The sequence below is a fragment of the Podarcis cretensis genome, assembly GCF_951804945.1.
Source record: "Podarcis cretensis genome assembly, chromosome: 1".
Taxonomy (NCBI): Eukaryota; Metazoa; Chordata; class Lepidosauria; order Squamata; family Lacertidae; genus Podarcis; species Podarcis cretensis.
Genome location: NC_137170.1, coordinates 75,547,545 through 75,569,972, shown reverse-complemented (window position 1 = coordinate 75,569,972; position 22,428 = coordinate 75,547,545). Strand labels below are relative to the sequence as shown.

General features: G+C 39.7%; 1 protein-coding gene across 2 annotated transcripts in view; it reads right to left on the bottom strand.

Moving 5' to 3' along the window:
* Positions 1-646: 646 nt before the first annotated feature.
* NAP1L4 (nucleosome assembly protein 1 like 4) overlaps positions 647-22,428 on the bottom strand; it is a 34,790-nt gene continuing 13,008 nt past the window's right edge. The window contains exons 8-16 of one of the 2 annotated variants that reach the window (XM_079987511.1): positions 21,866-21,937; positions 19,065-19,204; positions 16,903-17,048; positions 14,035-14,057; positions 12,620-12,739; positions 11,494-11,523; positions 10,646-10,702; positions 9,222-9,259; positions 647-2,200 (exon numbers count right to left, since the gene is read on the bottom strand). In XM_079987511.1, coding sequence (XP_079843637.1) covers positions 9,254-9,259; positions 10,646-10,702; positions 11,494-11,523; positions 12,620-12,739; positions 14,035-14,057; positions 16,903-17,048; positions 19,065-19,204; positions 21,866-21,937 — 594 coding nt within the window. In that variant the 3' untranslated portion in view covers positions 647-2,200; positions 9,222-9,253. The remainder of the gene's footprint in view (positions 2,201-9,221; positions 9,260-10,645; positions 10,703-11,493; positions 11,524-12,619; positions 12,740-14,034; positions 14,058-16,902; positions 17,049-19,064; positions 19,205-21,865; positions 21,938-22,428) is intronic. The other variant, XM_079987510.1, reaches the window with a different exon arrangement.

Here is a 22,428-nt window from a genome sequence, read left to right as displayed (position 1 = left end):
ACGGAACGGATTAATTTCGTCTTGCGAGGCACCACTGTACTGTTTGAATAGTCTTCACTTCACAAGAGAATGTACTATTTACTCTCAGCTACTCAGGGCGAGAAGGAGGGCCAACCTTCAGCAGAAAGGCTTCTGTAGTAACAACTTCATTGCTATTGCCAACATGGTTAAGAACTGCTTGTGTGAAAAATGGTTTCTGGCCTGATCCTAGCACAGGGAATGGGTGTTCTGACTCTACCCTTTTGAGTCATTAAATCATTTTTACCTGGTAGTGCATGGTCCTAATAAATGAATCCCCCTCCCCTCCCCTCGATGTACCAGCATGTAATCTATAGGCCGTATCCATTGAAGCCACTGCACCTACTGAATGACTTCCACTCACACAATGTTGTTGGATACAGCCCTCAGATTTTTGCTGCATCTTGAAATTCTATCTATAAATCTGCTGCTTGCAGAAATATCCTCAAACTGCCAAACCACTAAACTCTGAAATCACAAGCTATTTACTATACTAACATTCAGAATATCTGAGTGGCACAAGAATGAAATCTTAATAGCTTTCATTCCCCCAGCCCACCCCCCCAAGTTGTTCAAAAGACCATGTATCATGTATAGTATTAACAAAGAAACTGTCAGGACAATATGCTTCATGTTTCACAACTTTAATAGAATATTCTAACTATTCTGTACAAATTGAAAACACTGTATTAAGTTACAAATGTATAAGGTAAGGCTGGAGCACTCTCTACATGCCTGGTAACAGCATTCATACAGTTGCTAATGAACTGTTGCCAAAAGCTGGCATTGTATGTTGAAGAAATGAGAACTGTAATTCTGAATAGATCTTTTGAAGGATTCTGGAGCTTTAAAACCACTGGAGTGTGGAACAGTGCGATATGAGTATTGCAAATTAAATATCAGAAGTACACTCACATATAATTTAATTTATATTTTCCCAATTAAATGACTCTCATAAGCACAGTTCAGATGATCCCCTAAACCATCAGAAACATACCATCCTTCCCATTCTTGCATCGTTTTCAGACTCCTCTTTTGTGCATGTCATAGTTTGCTGTCATGTCTGAATAGGCAAGCTTTGATCTTTGCTTACCTCTAGAATTTGAAACCATCAATTCTGATTTGAAGTGCAAACCAGAGCTTGCCAGTTCAAACTTCACAATAATTTATGCCTCACACTGAAAAAGAAACTGAAAAGTGAAGCTGCCCACAAGAGGGGAGGAAGCAGACAAAGCTGTAGCTCATTCCCAATCCTTGTTTTGGAGGACCATCTGAACCAGGCTTGGTAATGTAGGCTAAGCTAGACCAGTGATACATTTTACTGCTGCAACCCACGTCCATCAACTATGAGGCCCGTCTCAAGATCTCCTTTCCCAGTTTGTTTTGAAATGTTTGATGAGCAATCATTCTGTGAGCAGACTATGTTTTCCATGTACAAGTACCCATATTTTATAAACAGGAAAAATATTCTTCAAGTATATTTAAAACTATTAAAAGCACTAGTTCATCAAAGTACTTACAAACATGAATAAATAAGGTGAACAACTAAGTATCTGTCAACCACCACCTTCTTCAAAGAAGATAAAGGAAATTTTACTTCAAATTCAGATTGCTTTTACTGGAGATGACAATGTTTCAAGCTGCTCTATAGCACTAGTCTGATTGGTAGGTTGCAGGAATCATGTTATTTTAGAGGGAATAAGAGCTAGCAGAAATCATATTGCTTTATTTGTTTTCACGGCAAGTATTTTATTAATTCAATATATTTTCATGTGAACTATTCCACAATATTAAGATAAAAAAATTCACTGAAGTGAGGGCAAGTATTTCAGAAGAGCAAATTAGTTTCCCCCCCAATTTTAATTTGAAAGCCTACTGAAACAGGTTGAGCTACAGTATACCAAAGGCCGTAGAGTGTGTGCTTTAATTAAACCTCATATTTCTCAAATGCATTAAGTTGCCACTGTACAAGTTAAGCAAAAAAATAAGAAAAAAGTTAGTGAAAATCATGCATTTGAAAACAATTTAGTTTTAAGCGTTGTTAATAAGATTGTGCTGCAGCAATGGAATATCCTGAACTGCAGGCCAGGTATCCAAATATTTGTTACAGGTTGTTCAAATATCACTCTGAAGTGGTATTTCCTTATTGTTGTTTGCATTCAGCAGGCTGGCTGGCATCTTTCTGTTTGAAGAGGAAAAAAAGAGAGTAAGTTTACACAACAGGTACCCAAGCATGACACCAAGTTTCATTCCACATTCATAAGCAACAGGAGAACTATGTTGTGGGAGCTAATGTAGGCAAACATTCCATCAACAGAAGGATTTCTCCTTCAGCAACAGAACATTCTCCCTGCACTCCTCCCTTCGAGCACCCCCTAAATCTGTTTCAGGTGTTTCCCCAACCCTCTGGAGCACAGAGAACACATAAGAGGGATGAGGGAAGTGAAAGTCTTGTTGCACAAGTAGAAATTCCTGGGCTGATGGGACTCTTTTGGCAGAATATTACTCATTGTACACAACTGGTACAGTCAAACCTCAGTTCCCAAATTCCTCCAACTTGGAACGTTTTGGCTCCCGAACGTCGAAAACCCGAAAATAAGTGTTCCAGTTTTTGAACGTTTTTCAGAAGCCGAATGTCCAACATGGCTTCTGCTTGAGTGCAGGAAGTTCCTACAGCCAATCGGAAGCCGCACCTCAGTTGTCGAACATTTCGGAAGCCGAATGGGCTTCTGGAACGGATTATGTTCAACAACTGAGATTTGACTGTACTATGAAAGCTAATTTCCCAAATTAAAATAAAAGGCTTCTGATGTTATTTCGTATGTGGCAGGAGAACTATTCCCCTTTCCAGATTTTATACTTTTTTGCTTTAAACTATTTTTGGCTATGTTAGAAGTGGTGGTATTTTGGCAGTGACTACCCACAAGGACAAGCATGGGTCAGCAGTGCTGAAGGATCTGGTGCAGAAGAAATATAGGATTGTATCTGATGGTAGTTTTGTACTAGCAGGAAGCACTTTTGGCTAGTCTACTTTTCCCCAGCTCCCCGCACCCTGAAAAGTTATTCATGAGGGTTTGAGATCCTCCAGCATATAGTTCCCTATACTAAAAACAGTTCCACAACCCTCTAGTTTCTGAATGTTTGTTCATGGCAAGGACATATGCTGCCATTATCCCACGGCTATACTGTGTAGCGCTGCCAATGCTAATGGAAATGTGGTGAGGAGGACTGCTGGTCTTGCTAATTCAACTCTTTGTTCCAAGTGACACTAGAGCTAATGTGTGGCATAGGCTTATCAATGCAGTAGGTGACAGTTATCAGGCCACCTGTCTGCAACTCTATCACAAAACAAGCTGTTAATATTTTTTTAGTTTACTTTGTTAAACATATGCTCGATCCTATGTCATGAAAATGAACAGCAGTTAATGTATTTCCTAGAGGCACAGGAAGCAATAATTTCCAAAGGTATGAAGCAAATTCTAGATCTTTAGAATGAAATGCTTTTCCAACACCTCCCTCAATTGTAATTCTAGAGAGGGAACCCAAAATTGTGAGGTTTTCAGAGCTTAAAGCTAAGCAGTTTTCTGTATATTTTGTATGCAAAATGAAAAGGGAACCATGAAATATAATGGGCAATGAGCCTGAGCAAAACTTCAGGCTCCCTTTCTGTGTGTAGCTAGGAAAAGGAGCCTGTGCTAAACTGGCAATTTGTGAAAATGGAAGCAGACACTAACCAAGTCCTTGTTGTAGTTCTGCAGGAGGGGAGGAGTGTAAAAGCCCAAGGTTTTACTCAGATTCATTCCTGCTTGTGTACATGGTTTAACATTACATATAGACACAGTGTGAAAGAATGAAAGTGCAGGACTGAAAAGAGCATGTTGCCTTCTAATTTCAAGTGTAATGTGAATATGTGATAATATACTGTGTTTTATGAGTGAAATATATGCACTTTAATAAGAAAAAAATCAGTTGAGAAATTGTATACTTCCTTTAAAACCAGGTGTTCAATACCCACATTTTCCTCTCTATAACAAAGGCCTTCAATATATGTCACAGAACACTACCACAATGTAATGGATCCCTAGTTTTAAAAGTTAGGCAAAATATACCATGGCTCTAAACAGACTGAGGTTACTATCAGCCAATAACCCCTAAAAACAGCTTTCTTATGCCAACATCTCTAACAACTCAGATTTCTACCAAAGACCTCCACGTTAAGTATGCTTTGGTAAGAAAAAAAGCACAGGCAAGAGAAGACTGAGAAACACAGTATTCCAATCTGCTTCGCAAGTATAAGTCAACACACAATGCACAGGTTCTCCAACAGCAATGCTTTTTTGAGTATTATGGTCTGGTCTACACTAAATTAGACATCTTCACCCTGCATTCAAGACCGCAATTCCTCTTTTACATCAGTTGTCAAGGTTAGGGAAACAGATGCAATCATAGAATGTATGTAGAATTGTTCCGTGCTAATGCAATGACAATCATATAGGCCCTAAATCCTAATGCAGATACGGAAAAAAAAACTAACATAGTTTCCCCCTTAAATTCTCTGCACTGCCAAGAGCTGAAGAGGATGGCTAGCGGCACACAATATGGAACCATTCACAGCTCCTAAGTCGGAACAATAGTGTATAATTGTGGTCAAATTCACCAAGATTATATAGATGGCAATATGGTACTTGCTACATGACAATGCAATTTGTAGGAAATATCGTCTTAGCCCTAAGCTACCAAAACAAAAGCAGTCTTGATTGCTTCTTTTCAAGTAATGTTCTTAGAAATACAACCATTGTATTTACAAACCTAACACCCAGCCTTAATACTTTTGAACATGGCTGGTGCTTCTGAAATTACCTCTCAATTAGAAGTGTAAGGACAGGAAAACCCCCCAGAAAAGACAACATTAAGAACTTTGAAATTTAGGGCAAAATACCCTTGGGAAATGTTCTCTCTTTTGAGGTGAATGAAATACTTTTCAAAACTGTTTTGAAAATACTTGTACAATCAGTTCATGCTGCTACACATCTCTTAGATCCAAAATCTAAAGGTCTGGATTATAAACAAGCAACAGCCTTCAATTTGATGTTGGAAAGTCCCTTCAAATATTGCAGAATGAATATGAAGTACTTTCAAGGATTTGGTACAGGAGTGTGAATTGTGAGTCTACCAAGAAGTGGAATAAAATATGGGTTCAGAATAGCTAACTTTTACAGATGACACTTGCAACTGACTTCTGTGCATTTTTATTTAAAGTTGCATACTACATGCCTCAATATGATTTTCACTTACATGAGTGCACAGGCTACGTCAGTGATTAAGAAGAGGTATTATCTTTAAATATATATATATATATATATATATATATATATATATATATATATTGTCAGGGAACTGCCATCAGAGCAGGTGGTGGAAGGGCTCAAGGAGGTTAGGAGAGACTTAACAGCAGAGGAAGGAACCAGCAGGGGGAGAGAAGGAGCTCCGAGGGAAAGGGAGTCGGAAGAAGGGCTCTGGGACACTTCCAGCGAAAACAGTGAGGAGGTTTCAGGACCTCCTATAGGGACACCCACACCTCGCCGGAAACTGTCACGCCGAGAGTCCAGAAGACGCGTTTCCGTTAAGGAGCTTTTATGTTGGAAGAGATTCCGCAAACGCCCACTGTCGGATTCTGCCAGCGACTGAGGGAGCCATGCTTAAGGGCTCCGCTAAAGACAGAGTTTTGCTAAGCTGAGCAAACCCTGAGGGACTAAGCTTTTACGCACAAGCAGCTCATCATCCCATCACATACATACATACATACATATATATATATATATATATATATATATATATATCCAGATGTGCTGCTACTCATTCACAGTGTGCTGGAGATAAAATACTGTGATAAGAAAGCAGCGGCTAGAGTAGCTATCCTAGAAATACTTGCACAGGAATGCATACCATGCTATGCTCTGTAGAAGCCCTCACGCTGCAAGATGTTTCATAAGTGCTTGGACAAACAGAACATCTTCACATTTAGAGAGAGATGCAAGAGCAGCTGTGAGTACAAAATATGGCTTCATGGAGAAGAAACTTTTGGACCAGCACATTATAAACCCAAGTATCTTCTGTTTCTATGCAGTAATGCCAGAGATCTACACACTGTCTTAAATAACTAAGACAAAGAGATTCAAAATTCCTGAAAGTTTTTATTAATCTGTATTAGAAATCACATTAATTTTCAAGATGAAAGATTTATACTCTGGGAATTGGTGAAACATCAGTTGTCTTCTCAAAGGATACATGAGAGAATTCAGTAACTACTGACTCAAGTTCACATATTCTGAGAGCAAAGGTCTGCTACAAGTCCACTGCCATGATTGATGGCTGCCACAAGCTGAGACAGTCAGCCCATGATAACTTCCAGCTACACCAGCCTTTTGAGGCAAACACATGCAAGCCACTGGCCCATGATGAACTCAGCATTTGGCACAGCCGTGTATGTGCTGACCAAGCTGGAATTCAGCACAGGCCAAGTAAAAGTCATGGTTGCAGTATATGATGGGTAGGTTACAGGGGCCGAGGACTTCCAAATTGCACAATATGCCAACACCAACATTTCAATAAAAGTATTTACACACTCAAGTCAAACAGACTGTGCATTCTGCACATTCATAACATGATTCCTCCCAACATCAATCCAGTACAAGATAAGCTTGGAACATACAAGGCTATAGAAGTGTGAGTCAGCACCTGCAAAAATCTTATGTTGATTCTAATATTTACAGAGCAAGTCAAGTAGTGAAACAGGTAGTTCACAGAGTAATTTAAAGGGATACTGGAAAGAGGCAGGCAGGCAGGCAGGTTTTATGCTGAACATAAAGGAGCCTATTTTGTGTCCATACTTATTAAAACAGAGACATATAGAGAGATCATTACACCAACGCACAGCACATTCCAGCCGTTGGGGTGAGTGTGCCATTTTTAGCTACTTCACAATCCCACAATTCAAAGCATGAAGAATCTCAGAAGAAGTGGGTAATCTCAATCTTACTTAACACACATTACTCCAGTATCTAACTGCCTCATTATCCCAGAAACCAATTTGATTGTATTTCTAATACCCTGTTGGAATTAGGATTTTATTTCATATATGTGCCGCTAAGCACAAAATGGAAACTGCAATCAATCTCCCTCAGGTTAAAAACAGCAACACCTTGACCGACAGGAAAGCAGGGATGGGGGCCCTGTGGTTCTCCAAATGTTGACCCCAATTCCCACCAGCCCCAGCTAGCATAACCAATGGTCGGGGATAGGGGTTGTTGTGCAACAACATCTGGGGAGAGGCAGGTTACCCATACTGAGGTAAAGAAACAGTGATTTAGTGATCATTGAAAAGGGATCCTTACAATCTTGCACACTGGATGAGATCTTTCCAATGTGCAATAGCCATTTGGCTTAACTCTCTCCATGATTTTTTGAAACGCTTGTTAACCTGGAGAGGCGGTACCTTTTCAAGAACAGAGAACCAGTGTTCGAAACTCCCATTGTTCTAGGTGCATTTTGCGACAGAGAATTTCATTAGCGCAAGCAGTTTCTGAGCTCTGGGCGCAGTACTGCACCTAGGTTTTCAGATTAAGAAGAAGAAGAGTTTGGATTTGATATACCGCTTTTTCACTACCCGAAGGAGTCTCAAAGCGGCTCACATTCTCCTTTCCCTTCCTCCCCACAACAAACACTGTGAGGTGAGTGGGGCTGAGAGACTTCAAAGAAGTGTAACTAGCCCAAGGTCACCCAGCAGCTGCATGTGGAGGAGCAGAGACGCGAACCCGGTTCACCAAATTATGAGCCTACCGCTCTTAACCGCTACACCACACTGGCTGCAGAGTGGAAGGAAAGGAGGACCTTTTTCTGCCTCCCCACTTTCAGCTACTCTCTGAAGACTGGAGAAGAGACCCTCTTAAGAATATTAAGACTACGTGAAAAATAAATATAATATTTTAGCTGCAGTTCATTCATTTTCAGAATTGTATTTTTGTTATTAAAAAAGTACACCTAGACATTCTGTTGTTGTGCCCATAATCTAGGTTTAAGGTGCCATTTAGCTCCTAGCTTTCATATCACAGTTTTTAACACTGCAGAGAACCCGTGTAGAGGTAATTTAATTTTTTAATTTTAATAAAATTTATTTGCGTCAGCCATCGGCCATGTAGAGGTAATATGAACATCTTAGAAAGAAGCTGGGATAGAAAATTAGATTTTAAGAGAAGAACCTGAGTTTATGGCTTTGAAAAAGCACAACTGAGAGGGCAGCAAAGACAATGAGAAAAGTCAACAAGCCTAACTACAGCGTTGATATTTTATGGATAACAGTCATAAACTCTGTGCAAGTACAAGAGAATGAGTGCATGTGAGGGTCCTAGGAGAGAAAGAGAATGTGCTTTTTGCCTCAGGGCAAGAGAAAGAAGTTAACATTCTATCAGAAGACATGACAACATTGGCAAGAGCCTAACTGTAAAAATCGCAAGTCACAAACTCAAGTTTAGAATAACTAAATAAGAATGCAATTTCTTGTTTCAGCAATCTTGACTATTGCATGAAACAAATAATCTCAAAATATATGAGTGCAAGTGTTCATTAAGCAGAAAAGATGTACTGGCATATCAGTGACCACAAATTATGTAATTATACAGTAACACAGTACAAAGAAAGAAGGAAGTGAGGGAAATTCAGAATTTAAATTCAAGTAAGCAGGATTAAATGGGATATATGGGTGACTGATTTGGCAAGATAACCAAGTTGTCCAATCTAGCTGAAAGAGAGTGGGAAAAGGTTGCCTCCTAACAACACCTTGAAGACATAGAAATCTAACCCCTAATTTTAAACATTAAAGCCTACACAAAGAAACACAAACAGCCAGTGCAATCACAACAAAAACACATCCATCTTAAGAGCACATAACTAAGGCAAGAAGAACATAATGTGCATCAGGAAGAAATGGAAATTCCTATAAACACTGACATCATTCATGATTTTACAGTTAAGGTGTTCTACATATTTTTCTAAACTGCAACTAGATACATGAGGGTAGCCATTACAAACCGAATTTTTCTATTTACTAAATAAAAGAAACCAAACATATACTAAAATGAACCACATTGTATGGGCTACAATAACTGGAAGCCTGGAAGTTATGTATTAATGGAATTCAACCTTACCTATAAATGAATGAATGATAAAGAGACTTAAATTACACCTAAATGGGGAAAAATTGAAAGGAACTGTCAGCATGAAAGAAAAGTGAAATGGACCAAAGAAAAAAGACAGTAATAACTAGTGTTCCAAAAGATTCAAGAAATGGTTTGTCACATACAGCTGCTCTCCAAAATAATTATATTCAAATAATTGGCATAAAACTCGATCTTCCCACCCACAAGACCTTAGATACAGCCATTGATGCATTTCATTTGTGAACTCAGTAACTGCTACCCTATCACTAAAATTATTCTGTGATAGCCAAAGAAACACTATTTCCACTAGAAAGCTATGTATATTGTGCAGAATGTGCTGGTTAGGAAGTCATGCAAGTGTATATGTTTTCATCATGACACAAATCCTATTTTTGCTAATATATTTTATGTATAACTTGCTCTTTGTTTTAAGATAGGTCCCCAAATCAACACATACTGGACGTCTTAGTATCAGTGTAACCAAAATATGTTTGAGAACTGATCATGAGGGAGTCTTGCCCATGCAGAGGTTTTAAAACAAGCCTACTATGGGGAAAGAAAGAAAATAGAAAAGTTGAATATCCTTTCAGGTCCACTTCACCCATGACACTTTTCCTACATGGCAATATTATTAATTTGGGAGGCATTGAAAAATGTTATACAAGAATCAGACAAGTGTACATTTCATTGCAAATTACCCATTGCAAGCTAAAATGCAATTTGCAATTTGAGGATTTTTGCCCTTTGCACGTGTAAGGGAAGTGTTATGCATGAAGCAGCCTTACCATTTTCAACAAAAGACTCAATACCAATGTACATAAAACAAAGCCAAAGTAAAAAACAAAAAAAGTCAAACATTCTGCAACAGGATTTCAAAGCTTGTTAAATATGCATATGTAACACTTAAGTCCAATAAAACTGTGTGTTATTTGCTTATCTGTAGTTTACGAGTGTTTATGTGACAACAGCCAGGTTGTTAGTTATGTCTGTGCCTCTGTGCCTTAATGAAGGAGCATTAACAGGTATTGTTAAAGACAACGAAATGAACAGCTTTTAACTTGGTCACTAAAAAGCAGCAGCATAGAAATTCTTCAACCCCAATTCATGTCAACAAAAATACAGTCATACCTTGGAAGTCGAACGGAATCCATTCCGGAAGTCCGTTCGACTTCCAAAATGTTCAGAAACCAAGGCATGGCTTCTGATTGGCTGCAGAAAGCTCCTGCAGCCAATCGGAAGCCCCATTAGACTTTCGGCTTTCAAAGAACGTTCGCAAACTGGAACACTCAGCCAAAACGTCTGAGTACCAAGGCATTTGGGATCCAAGGTACGACTGTAAAAGCGAGTTATGATAAAATTAAGATGCTACGATTTAAAGGTTACATGGCATACAGTGCTTTAATAAAACTAACCTTAGGTTCACTTTCTGCTTCTTCGTCCTCTTCTCCTTCTTCTTCACCTTCCAATTCCTATGTTTTATTTTTTTAAAAAGTAGGATAAGAATGCTTTTTTAAAGGAGCAATACTTTCTATTGATGACAACAATAACATGTCCAATTATGCTTTACTGCTAAGACTGAAATTGTTTGCAAGTAGAAATATTTAGTTACAGGATTTCCTTAACCTTCATATATTCTCATGGCTCTTGACATTAAGCAACCTTCCCATGGGTGTCTGCAGTAATTTTTCCAAGGCAGGGAGGGATAGGGTGGAGTAAACACTCCAAACAAACAAACACATGCTAGCATCAGAGAAAAGGTAAAATCTGGTGACTTAGCAGTGACAAACCCAAGGCAGATTTGGTCTTTGGGAAACTTGTATTCCAGCTCTTCCCTCCATTGTTTCTCAATGGGTAGGCCTGTTGTCCATCTACAGATAGTGAAAAGATGCCCAGTCTAACTGTTAAAACCTATTCCTGTCTCCGTTCAACCCCCCAATTCCAGTGCTGCTACAGTCAGCTTCACTGCCCCCACCCTGCTGCATTTACCCCCTAACATGTCTCGACATGTCTAACAAATCTATCAGAAAACCATTATCTTTCACCAGACTTACTTGACAGAATATGGCTTGGCAAATGCTTCCTAACATGGCTGTAGTTCCCAGTTCCCCAAGCACCAAGACAGGCTAGCTCTCAAACTGACTTATGGAACATACATGACTGAAACATGTGCCTCCTTGGATTCTCTCATAGAAAGCTAAATATTACCTTTTTTTCCCCATAGGGAAAATGTGACAAGTAGATTAAACAGTATTTTACTCACCTCCTCTTCTCCTTCCTCTCCTTCTTCAAACTAAAAAGGGGGAAACTTGTTTAGATCCTAATTTAAACCATTAGCAGATGAAACACAATATTTGAAGATACGCATTCCAGATCAGATCCCCAGCACTTGGGTATATAAGTACTTAATATTTTCATCTCAAGTCCATACACTAACACTTTCATTTATATCCTAATGAAGGACTTAATGTAGTCTTTTAAGCTAAATGCAAAATTGAATGGCTATATGAGGTCACAGTATTAACAAACCTTATCAATTTTCACTAACATAACCAGCTTCATCTCCAGTCATCTGTTTATTCTTTAAGACTAGTTAAGAGAAATTAGAGAGCAATTACATCAGTAAGGAAAAGGCCAGCAGGTCACTGTCTTAAAGGTGGGGGTAGTGCGGTGCTTAGAATATTGTGCTGAGACATCCCAGTCAAATTTCACCTCAGCTACAAGTTCAATGGCTAGTGCTAGGCAAGCTGTTATCCTTTCAGCCTCAGCCTCCACCTGCACTATAGGGATAAAATCAACATACTGTACTAATGATTACTGTTATACCGTGCCATAATGCTATTAGTTATTAAAATGTATTTCTGTAGCAAGTATTTCTGCAGCAAGGATTGTGCTTTTCCAGAAGCAGGAAGTTAGAAGAGGGGCCCTGCAACAAAATGTTGCAGTATTCTGACCTACTAGCAGGAATGCTCTTGTCCAGGGTTCCAGCCAAGCAGCCATTACCCCATCCAGATACTAAAGAGCTGTAAGAAGCTCTTTTTCAGCAGACACTCAGCATTCCATGTCTACTGAGTATCCTCAATCTTAAACGGGTTGTTTTTTGGTCATTTTTTTGCATCCAAAACATGTGTGAAGGGTAGCTTTCTGGTTTCCCTGAGCATGCAGATACTTCCCTTTTCATATTCAGAGGCCCCATTATAACTCCAGTTTTGTTGGAATTTACCACATCACTTGGCTATTTGAGGGAGTGATAAGGACACAATAAGTTCTCCAGCCAAAAGCTTACCATTTATGAATAAAGTTATCTTTCCCTTAAAGCACACACACATACCCCCCCCCCTCTACACATGGAATATTCACAAATTAAGATAATATTAAAGTATACATACATTATCATCATCCTCTATAGCTTCCCCAGTGAAATAGAGTACAGCACGGGGAACTATTCTTTCACGGAAAAAGTGTCCAACTTCAAAATCTATAGCTAAAGTACACTCTGAATCTTCATCCTGGAAAGTTAAGAGGAAAATGTAGGTAAAATATACAACCACAACTGATTTCTTGGTCAAAGTATTTATTAGGTTATTAGTTTTAATAAAGTATTTATTATTAAAGTATTTATTATTTTAATAAAGTATTTATTAGGTGTATTAGTTTGCACATGGGTGGCACTGTGGGTTAAACCACAGAGCCTAAGGCTTGCCGATCAGAAGGTCGGCGGTTCAAATCCCTGCGATGGGATGAGCTCCCATTGCTCAGTCCCAGCTCCTGCCAACCTAGCAGTTCGAAAGCACGTCAAAGTGCAAGTAGATAAATAGGTACCGCTCTGGCGGGAAGGTAAACGGCGTTTCCGTGCGCTGCTCTGGATCACCAGAAGCGGCTTAGTCATGCTGGCCACATGACCCGGAAGCTGTACGCTGACTCCCTCGGCCAGTAAAGTGAGATGAGCGCCCATCCCCAGACTCGTCCGCGACTGGACCTAATGGTCAGGGGTCCCTTTACCTTTTAGTTTGTACTTCTACCACTTATTTAACATCGCTAGAAGTCAAACAATGAATTATAACAGTGTGACAATTTTCAATAGTACATCAGGCAACGTCAGAACAATTTTTAAAGAACCAGACAGACCTTTAGATGCTAGTCTGTTCTATAATAATAAACTGACATATAGGAAAAATACTAACTCCCTGTACTGAAACAATCAGCAATCAACTCCAGAGGATAGGTGGGAAGATAAAATACTGTTTAAGAGAAAAACAGCAAAGAAAAGGAAATATTAAATAAATAAATAAAATTTATTCCTGTTTATTACTGAAAACTGTTTGCACTACTAATAAAAGAATTGGGTATGCAGTTCCACAAAGGGGTTGGTACCTGCAGTCCAAAAACAGTTAGAGTTTAAGTACAGGACTCAACAAAACACAAGATGGCTCAAGACCACAGCTGATGCCGATAAAATTGTACACTGCCACAGATAAAAGTTATACATGAGTAGAAAGGCACTTCCTGCAAATGCAAGAAAGCCCCACAGAATTTTCCCAGTCTTGTTGCAATTTCTCTCGCCACAATGTCCCACCAAACTCCATTCCGGAAGGTCTCTCAACCCCGAGGAGGAGCTTTTGAAGGAGAGACAGGAGGCCGGGAAGACCTGTTTTGAGCAGAAATCCACAACTCTATCTCAGGATCCAACCCATATTAACTGATTATTTGCTATCCTTTGAAGTCTGTTGCCAGAAAAGAGTCTACCTCAACATGTTTAATGGTAAGGCTGGAACCGACTATAAAAATATTAAAATTAACTTACCAGTGATTCTCCATCTCCTGAAACTACAAAAAGACAAGAAGTCAGTCTAAACTGTTTAAAAACCCAACCCTGCTTCAGGTTCTAGTGTGAAAGCTATTGCTATGTGTAGATGGAGCAAGAAATATCCTTAGCTTTCTCTGGGTGTCTTTGCTAATGGAGAACTAGGACTCCATTTTCAAAGCTTATCCTTTCAAATAGGTCCTTTTATTTGTCTCTTGGGTCAACAGCTTAGGGCCAAAAGAGCATGTGAGAAAAATTGGACAGGTAAAAATGAAGTTTGCAAAACACACCCTGCCATGTTTCAACACAAAAGATGCAGCTTTGCAACTGAAACCCACACAGGATGAATGTTTACAACATCAGAAAGGAAAGTTATTCACCCCAAGCCCACATTTACCTCAAATAATGGGAATTCAAAATACTTTCTATAATACAAAAGTTAAAATGCAATCATCATCACTCTGATCCAGCCACATAGTAACACATTGATCCAGAAGATAAAAACTGAATTTCAAATCTAGGTCTTGTCCCTATGATAAGCCTTATAATTGCCCCCATATAGCTCATACCTCTTGTTGCAACTACATGGAAGAATGAATGCACGAACCAACATGACTGCATTGGATCCTAGCAGCAATTCACACAGACTTCCCCACTTCTTTTTAACCCTCCTGTGCTTGTATGAATAGTTACTAGACCAGCCTTTCTTAACCTTGGGCCATCAGATGTTCTTGAACTACAACTCCCACTGTCCCTGACTGCTAAACAGAATGGCTAGAAATCCTAGGAGTTGTAGTCCAACAATATCTGGGGACCTGAGATTGAGAAAGGCTGCATGAGACAGTAGTATGATCCTCTTGGCTCTTATGCTGCTGCTGTTGTTGTTGTTGCTGCTGCTGCTCCACTAGGAAAGATACCATGATGCCCTCTAGATGGTGCTGAACTACAGCTGCCACCATCCCTGACTCTTGGCCATGTTTGACCAGGACGGACGTGACTTGTAGCCCAAAACATCTGGAGAGCACCATGCACTGCAGAGTTACCAATCTCCTGCTTCAAGAGAGAAAAAGCCACCACTTGAGTGCTACCTTCCACTTTGCCCTTCAAAATGTTGCTTCTGAACATAGTGTTTCAAAGAGCAGTTTGGCGGTTCAAGGGACATCAATAGCAAAACAAGCTCTGAAAAAGACAGGGTCTCATGAAGCCCCATGCTTATTTCCTGCCCAAAGCATGCATGAGTGTTCCAGAATTTAGAACATTCTGAAAAGAGAAGTTCAGCTGAACTAGCCAGAAACTCCTTTTTAAATTTACAATTGGCTTTCTCTCTATGCCCACCCACAGAACGGATGGACAAGCCTTCTAATCAGAACTTTGTGATATGCAAAGAAAGAGATCATTTTAATATTTTGATGAGCAACATATGCAAGAAAAAGTTGGCATCATGTTGTGGTTTGGTTTTTAAAAACTGAACACTGACACAAGGGTTCTCAAGACAAGAGCAGTGCAAAAGTTAAAATATTTCAGTTTTTGTTTGCTAAAGAAAGATGGGCTCTTCTAGAAAGAAAGAAACCTGTAAGATTCCCTTGAAGCCATTATGAGCAATGCTATCCTGATGCATTTTAATAATAATTGCTTTTTTTCAAGTCACAGAATGCCCTGTTGTCAACTCTGCAGCCTAATCACCACAGGCTATTAAATCAATTTTAATCTTCCATGCAGTTATTTGGATTTAGAACTCTACAGCCCTCATGTGGTAAAAACTGGAAGATGTATGCAATATTTAAACAACTTTATACCTTTTTCAGGCAGCTAAAATAAGGCAGCTCATAACTGTAGCTGAATTTGTGGTGTGTAACATGTTTCAAGATAAGATGTGCTGGAAGCCTAAACTATTTTAGATGTATGTCGCTGATTTATGAGTGACAGCAGGAAGGTTTCGGATCCCTACTAATGACATCTAACATCTTGGTCATCAGTTACCTACAAAAGGTTTCACCAACTAAAGGCCTTTTTTCCCTTTAAAGATCACTGCCTATCAAGAAAGTAAGCTGAGTATGCAATGCCCGGTTAACTCCTTCCCTGCATACCTGATTCAAAGTACAGTCGTACCTCATAAGTTGAACAGAATCCGTTCCAGAAGTCCATTCGACTTCCGAAACACTTGGAAACCAAGGAGTGGCTTCCGATTGGTTTCCGATTGTGCAGGTACACTGGTAACAATAGTGGAAAAAAGTTTGAAAACTGGAGCACTCACTCCAGTTTTCAATCATTCGGAAGCTGGAACGTTCGACTCCCAAGGCGTTCGGGAGCCAAGATACGACTGTAACTGGAAGAGACTGAGGCAGGAAGAGAACCCCTTTATCTTCATCTCCTCTATGAGGAGTCAAGAGCCTAATTCCTTGTTTAAAAAAGCCAACCTATGAAAGGTAGGTAAGGGAGGATTTTCAAATTACTTTTCAAAGTCTTGATCACCAACTGTATGGATAACCCCACCACTCCCAGAAAAACCTCTTGCAAATAAGTGTTCAAAAAGCATCATCTGTGGTATCTTAATGGCAAGAGCCATTTTGATTCAGCTTTCATATAAAAAAGAGAAATGGCATCCTCTATGAAACCTACAGAGCTCCTGCTAGAGGCTGGCTATAGCTGGGGGACACAGAGGGGGCACATTTTGTTGCAGGACCCCACTTTTAAAGGGGTCCACAAACTGTCTTAGAACATACTCAGGCTCCTGATACTAAAGTTTTTACAAAACTAATAACAGCCTATTCTTTGTTTATTTGCTCCATGCTTGTTATATGGAAATAGCTAGCTAAAATAAATATGAGTATTCCTAAATAGGAACAGATGACATTTAACCAAACTTACCTTTTATTGGACTGAAGAAGTTAAAAAATGAGTCATTGGGTACTTGTTTAGTAATTGTTCTAACTGTGCCTCGGCCCTTGTGTTTTTGTTTCTTCTTTATTGTTTTAACTGTAACATTTTTTCCTTTCTTCCAATCAATAGTACATCTGGAGATGAAGAATTTATATGTGAGTGACATTTAAAAAGGAGAGTGTCACATTGAACATCTGGTAGCTTTTCAAGCCAGTGGTCAAGTCCTGTAAGGATAACGGCAGTTTTCTTTAGCACTGCTGCTAGAGTTCGTCTACACTGTGTGACATAATATTCCAATACATAAACCTATTTGAGTGCAATAGCTCCTAAAGTTCTGCTTGTGGGAAAGTGACCTCCCTGCACCTTTCATCCCCTTTCCCTAAAGTCTGCAACTAGAACAAGAAGATATGGCAGGTGGAATTGCGATTTTTCACTGCATTGTGCCCTGCCTGTAAACTCTAGTAGTTGATGGATTTTTAAAAAATGGTCAGAATCCCCAAAATTAAAGCTAGTTGGGTGGATCCAGAGACAGATGAGGGGAAGTCTGTTCCCCACAATGGGGTTTTCCTGGTCCCTCCCCCTACCAACATGGACACTGGAGTGAGGGGAGAAATGCCTTTCTGCTCATCTAAGACAACAATGGATCCAGGTTTAATTTAATACTTTAATCAAAGAGCCATAGAACTGTAGAGTTGGAAGGTACTCCGTGGGTCATCTAGTCCAACCTCCTGTGATGCAGGAATCTCAACTATGAGATACATGACCAATGGCCGTCCAACCTCTGCTTAAAACTCTCCAAGGAACAAGAGTCCACCAGCTCCTGCGAGAGTCCGTTCCACTGTTGAACAGCTCTTAGTGTCAAGAATGTTATTTCCAATGTTTAGTAGGAATCTCTTTTCTCAGTGGGGGACTTGGGTACTATGGCCCCCTATTCAAGGCCAAAACATGATGCCCAGCCCTCGCACTGTATTCTCAAAGTCAGGTAAGAGAGGCACAGGGCTTTGGCAGGGGGGCACGAGGCTCTGGAACGGTCCGAGAGCCCTGCTATCTCTATCTCAAAGCTGGACAGGCGCTTATGGGACTTTGGGAAGAGCAAAGGAGGAGGAAAGACTCTAGGACCTTGTCAGAACCTCACACCTACTTCCCAAAACCTGGCACCTCCCTTTGAGAAGGTGACCCCTTGGTTCAGCATCCAGTCCATGCGAACCACTCACACAGCTGTAAATCCATCCCGGCCTTTCTTTTAACTTACTGTATTTTTCGCCCTATAGGACGCACTTTTTGCCCTCCAAAAATGAAGGGGAAATGTGTGTGCGTCCTATGGGGCAAATGCAGGCTTTCGCTGAAGCCATCCGCAAGCCTCGCATGCCTGGCGGGAGGTTGCGCCGGGCGCGCAAGGCTTGGGGCGGCAACCTGCAGCACGGGGCGCGCTGCGGAGCACGCCCCTGCTTCGGGCAGATGTCCGCAAGGCTTGGGGTGGCAGCCTGCAGCCCAAAGCATGGGGCTTCCCCCGCGCCAGGGGGGGAAATAATTTTTTTTCTTTATTCCCCCCCCCCCCAAAAAAAAATCTAGGTGCGTCCTATGGGGCGAAAAATACAGTAAATCCATTGGTTTGGGTGCTAGCCTATGAAGCAGGAGAAAACAAGCTTGCTCCATCTCCATGTGACAGCCCTTTAGATATCTGAAGATACTGGATATCCCATCTCTTCTCAGTATCCTCTTTACCGGGCTAAACATACCCAGTTCCCTCAACCGTCCCTCGTAAGATTTGGTTTCTAGGCCCTTTATCATCCTGACCACCCTCCTCTGCAAGTATTCCAGCTTGTTAACATCCATCTTAAACTGTGGGATCCAGAACTGGACACAGGACTCCAGGTGTGGTCTGACCAAGGCAGAAAAACAGCTTGTTTTTGCTGTTGCATCACATTGTTGACTCATGTTAAACTTATGGTCCTCTAAGACACGCCCCCCCCCCCCGATCCTTTTCACTTGTACTACTGGCAATAGTTCTGTGATTGCTGATCCAATATACTACATTCATTCATAACATTTTATATTTTATATCATTTTATATTTTGACCACATATATTTATAATAGTACCTTAAACTTCAGACTAGAAGCTCAAAAATGTTCAAGAATATTTTCTTACCCCTCACAGTCAACAATTTCAGGGCCTTCAAATGAAAAGGGATCCGTCTTATCTGGCTCTGACTTCATCTTGTAGGTTTTTGTCAGAATCGAATTAGTAAAATAGTCATTGGGCTCGAAGTAGAACTCTAATGTGAAAGACTAAAAGAGATCCATTATTGTTGTAAATCTCTCAACTATTTTTGGCAGACAGAAGGTGATAAAGTGTTATTAGTAAACAATATTTGTATTGGCAATGCACCCTTTACAAAAATAAAAGTTCAGATCCTACATTGTAACAGTCTCATTTTACACTGTTCTATTAAAATGTAATAAAACATGAATAAGAAAAACAAACATAATAAATAATTTGGAACAATTAGCGTGCTATATGTTTTCTTGACAGGTTTTGTATTACAGCTATTCACAGTACTTCAACCTTATGTACAGTGCACACTTAATTCACAAGCAGATATGCACACATACAGGGCAAACAAGAACCAGCATAGTGACAGCTCAAACTATGACAGTTGAATACTAACATTTAAAGCTGTATCCAACTGATGTCCCTCAGCTGATAAAAGCCTCTGCTGGACCAAAGAGCCTTCTGTGAGTGGAATAGGGATTAATGCCATCTTTAACAATTCCCCTGTGCTACCTCCCCTGACTCCATGTTTTTTGGGGGAAGGGGGGATAGGATGTGGGGAATTGCCAAAGGTCACATTGCTCACTCCACCAGGCTTCAGTCAGTGGAGGAACACCAGTTGGCTACAACCTTTAACGTTGGTTGGGGGACAATGACATAAACATCCTACAATCATATCTAAAAGCACAAGTGTTATCTATTGCTTTAGTCAGCAGCAATGGCAGGGCAGGTAAGAACAGCAGAGTATCAGATCCCCCCCCCAAAAAAAAAATGGTTTAGAGAATGAGTCAAAGCATGAGAAAACATCTTCAAATGAATTATTTGATTATATATTGCTCAAGTGAAGAAATATTTCAGAACTAGTCACCAGGCATTTCCCTCATTAGCTTGTACTGTTGTTACCTATTCCACCTTCTTGCCACTGTCATAAAATTTGCTAACATTTCCAAGCTACAAGAAAAATGGAGGGCAAACACCCCCATGTGAGCCAGAGGCAGTTTGCTGTGCAGGTGCTCATTCACAAGGAGCAGTTAACTGCTAACTTGTTCAAGAAAAGCATGAAACTGCAAAACCTTTGGTGAAAAATAATCCAAAATCAATTATCTTATTTCAGGTCTTACAACCAGGAGAGAATTACAACTTTACTTAAGTAACCACAATATGGATAAAAGCTTCACTACAGCGCATTCAAAGAACAGAAGCTTAAATATGTTCTAACAGAACTCTCACATATTGCTTAGTTTTCTAGTGGCAAACTGCTCTTATGTGCCAAGTGAAGTCAAGAGCTTGGAGTACTTCCAGGAACAACAGGATGCCATATGAACAGTTATTCCAGTCACTGATTTCTGTTTATATTACTAGAGCTAGTTCTCACTAGAGAGCAGATAAAAGCTTCTCCCACCCTCTTAAAAAGGTAATTTTAATCCTTTAACATATAAATAGAAGTAAAATGCAAACCCAGCATGTAAGATACTAACAGAAGACTGAGCAGTGTAACCAACTTAAAACTTTTCCAAGGAAAATCAAAGCCGAGGTTGTTAATAATGTGGGGTCAACTCTCTGAAGGTGAAGCCATGTAATGCTACTGAGCACAACTTCCTCTGAGTGCTTCTATTAGATCGATACAGTATAAAACTCTATTTACTGGGCAAAACTTTTCACTAAGAGCAGTGGACTACTGAATAGTTTCTCTGAAGTGGCCCACTAAGCAATATATATTTTTAGCTACTTTCACTGCATGCAGCCCAACAGAAACAGCTCCCAGAGAACCTAATTCACTAATTAATGCCATTAACATTCTAAATGAGGTACTAGGAAAAATCTGCATCTTCCCTTGCTCTGTGGAGGTTGTTTAAAACTAGTTCAAATATGTTAAGAATATCTTCCTTGATGGGGAAGCAATGATACAGAAGACTTCTTAACACATATTAAGTGGTTCTGTCTAGTTTTTCAATTCTTGAGTCATTGTATTAACTTGGTCCTTGAAGCAGAACAAAAGGATCCTCCTATTTTTTGGAACCTTTCCCCAGGACAGCAGAAATGGATTAGTTTCACTTTGTTGGTTGTTGCATGTAACATTTTGCAACAAAGGAAAACTAAAATACAGTCCCAACAACCCACCAATGGCAGAAGAAACCTATACTCACTCACCATACATGAATTAGCGGCACATCTTAAGTTTACATAAATGATTACCAAACCTATACTGAACTCTATCCCTTGCCGAGTTCAGTTATTTTGCTTATGATACTCGCGTAGATTGAAAATGAGCAAAACCTATGAACACTGACCAACATCTCTCCCTATTTTCCTTCCCTGCTCCATTTTTGTTTATTTTGTTTCTTTGCTGGTAAAGTTTTTGTTTTAGTTTATATCAATATAAGAAACATGCTTCAATAAAGGATTAATAAAAGACCTAATTCAAGTATAAGCTCATATTATTTTAAAACATTGTTTCATTAATTGTCAGTAGGTGGTGCTATTATAACTGTAGTTTTTAATGCCTAATCTAATAAAGAAGTCCCCAGTGGGATATACAGCTGAGAAGTTCATCTTCTAAAGTGAAACTTGATACAATAAGATAAAAATGGAAATCCTCCACACTCAAACTATTAATGGATACCATGCCCCTCACAAGTTAAATCATATTAAATTCTTAGAAGTTAAATCATACTAACCATAGGCTGTCCTGGCTCAGAAAATTTTACTTTGATATCCTGCAGGTGCTTCAAAATTGGCTCATCATATTCCTAAACAAAAATGGTAAAGCTATGATTAAGATGAAAGAAATGGCTGGCATCTCATAAAGAGTCAAATGCCTCCAACGCAAGTTCTCAAGTTTACTTAGATAACATCTTCAATTTCAAGTTAACTGTTTCTGCTTCAGATAGTTCTTCAGCCAACTCTATATATTTACTAACACACTAACCCCCCCACTCCCAATACAGTTGACTCAATAATAAATGTATCTCAGAAGGTCAAGAGGGATATACGATTAGGTGTGCACTAATTTAAGAGGAGAGATGAGAGACCCCAATTTTTGGACAACACCGAGACAGCAAATAAGGAGAAGGTAAATCAAGAAAAGGCCAAAACAGGGACAGAAGTAGCTTACTGAAATCTGCAAGTTGTAAAGTAATTAGAAAAGCCCGGCAAAATTCTAACAAACAGCATGACAGTGGCCTGGGCTCACACATACATGTGCTGATGCAGGCTGCCCCAAAGTCCGTTTTGCTGCTTC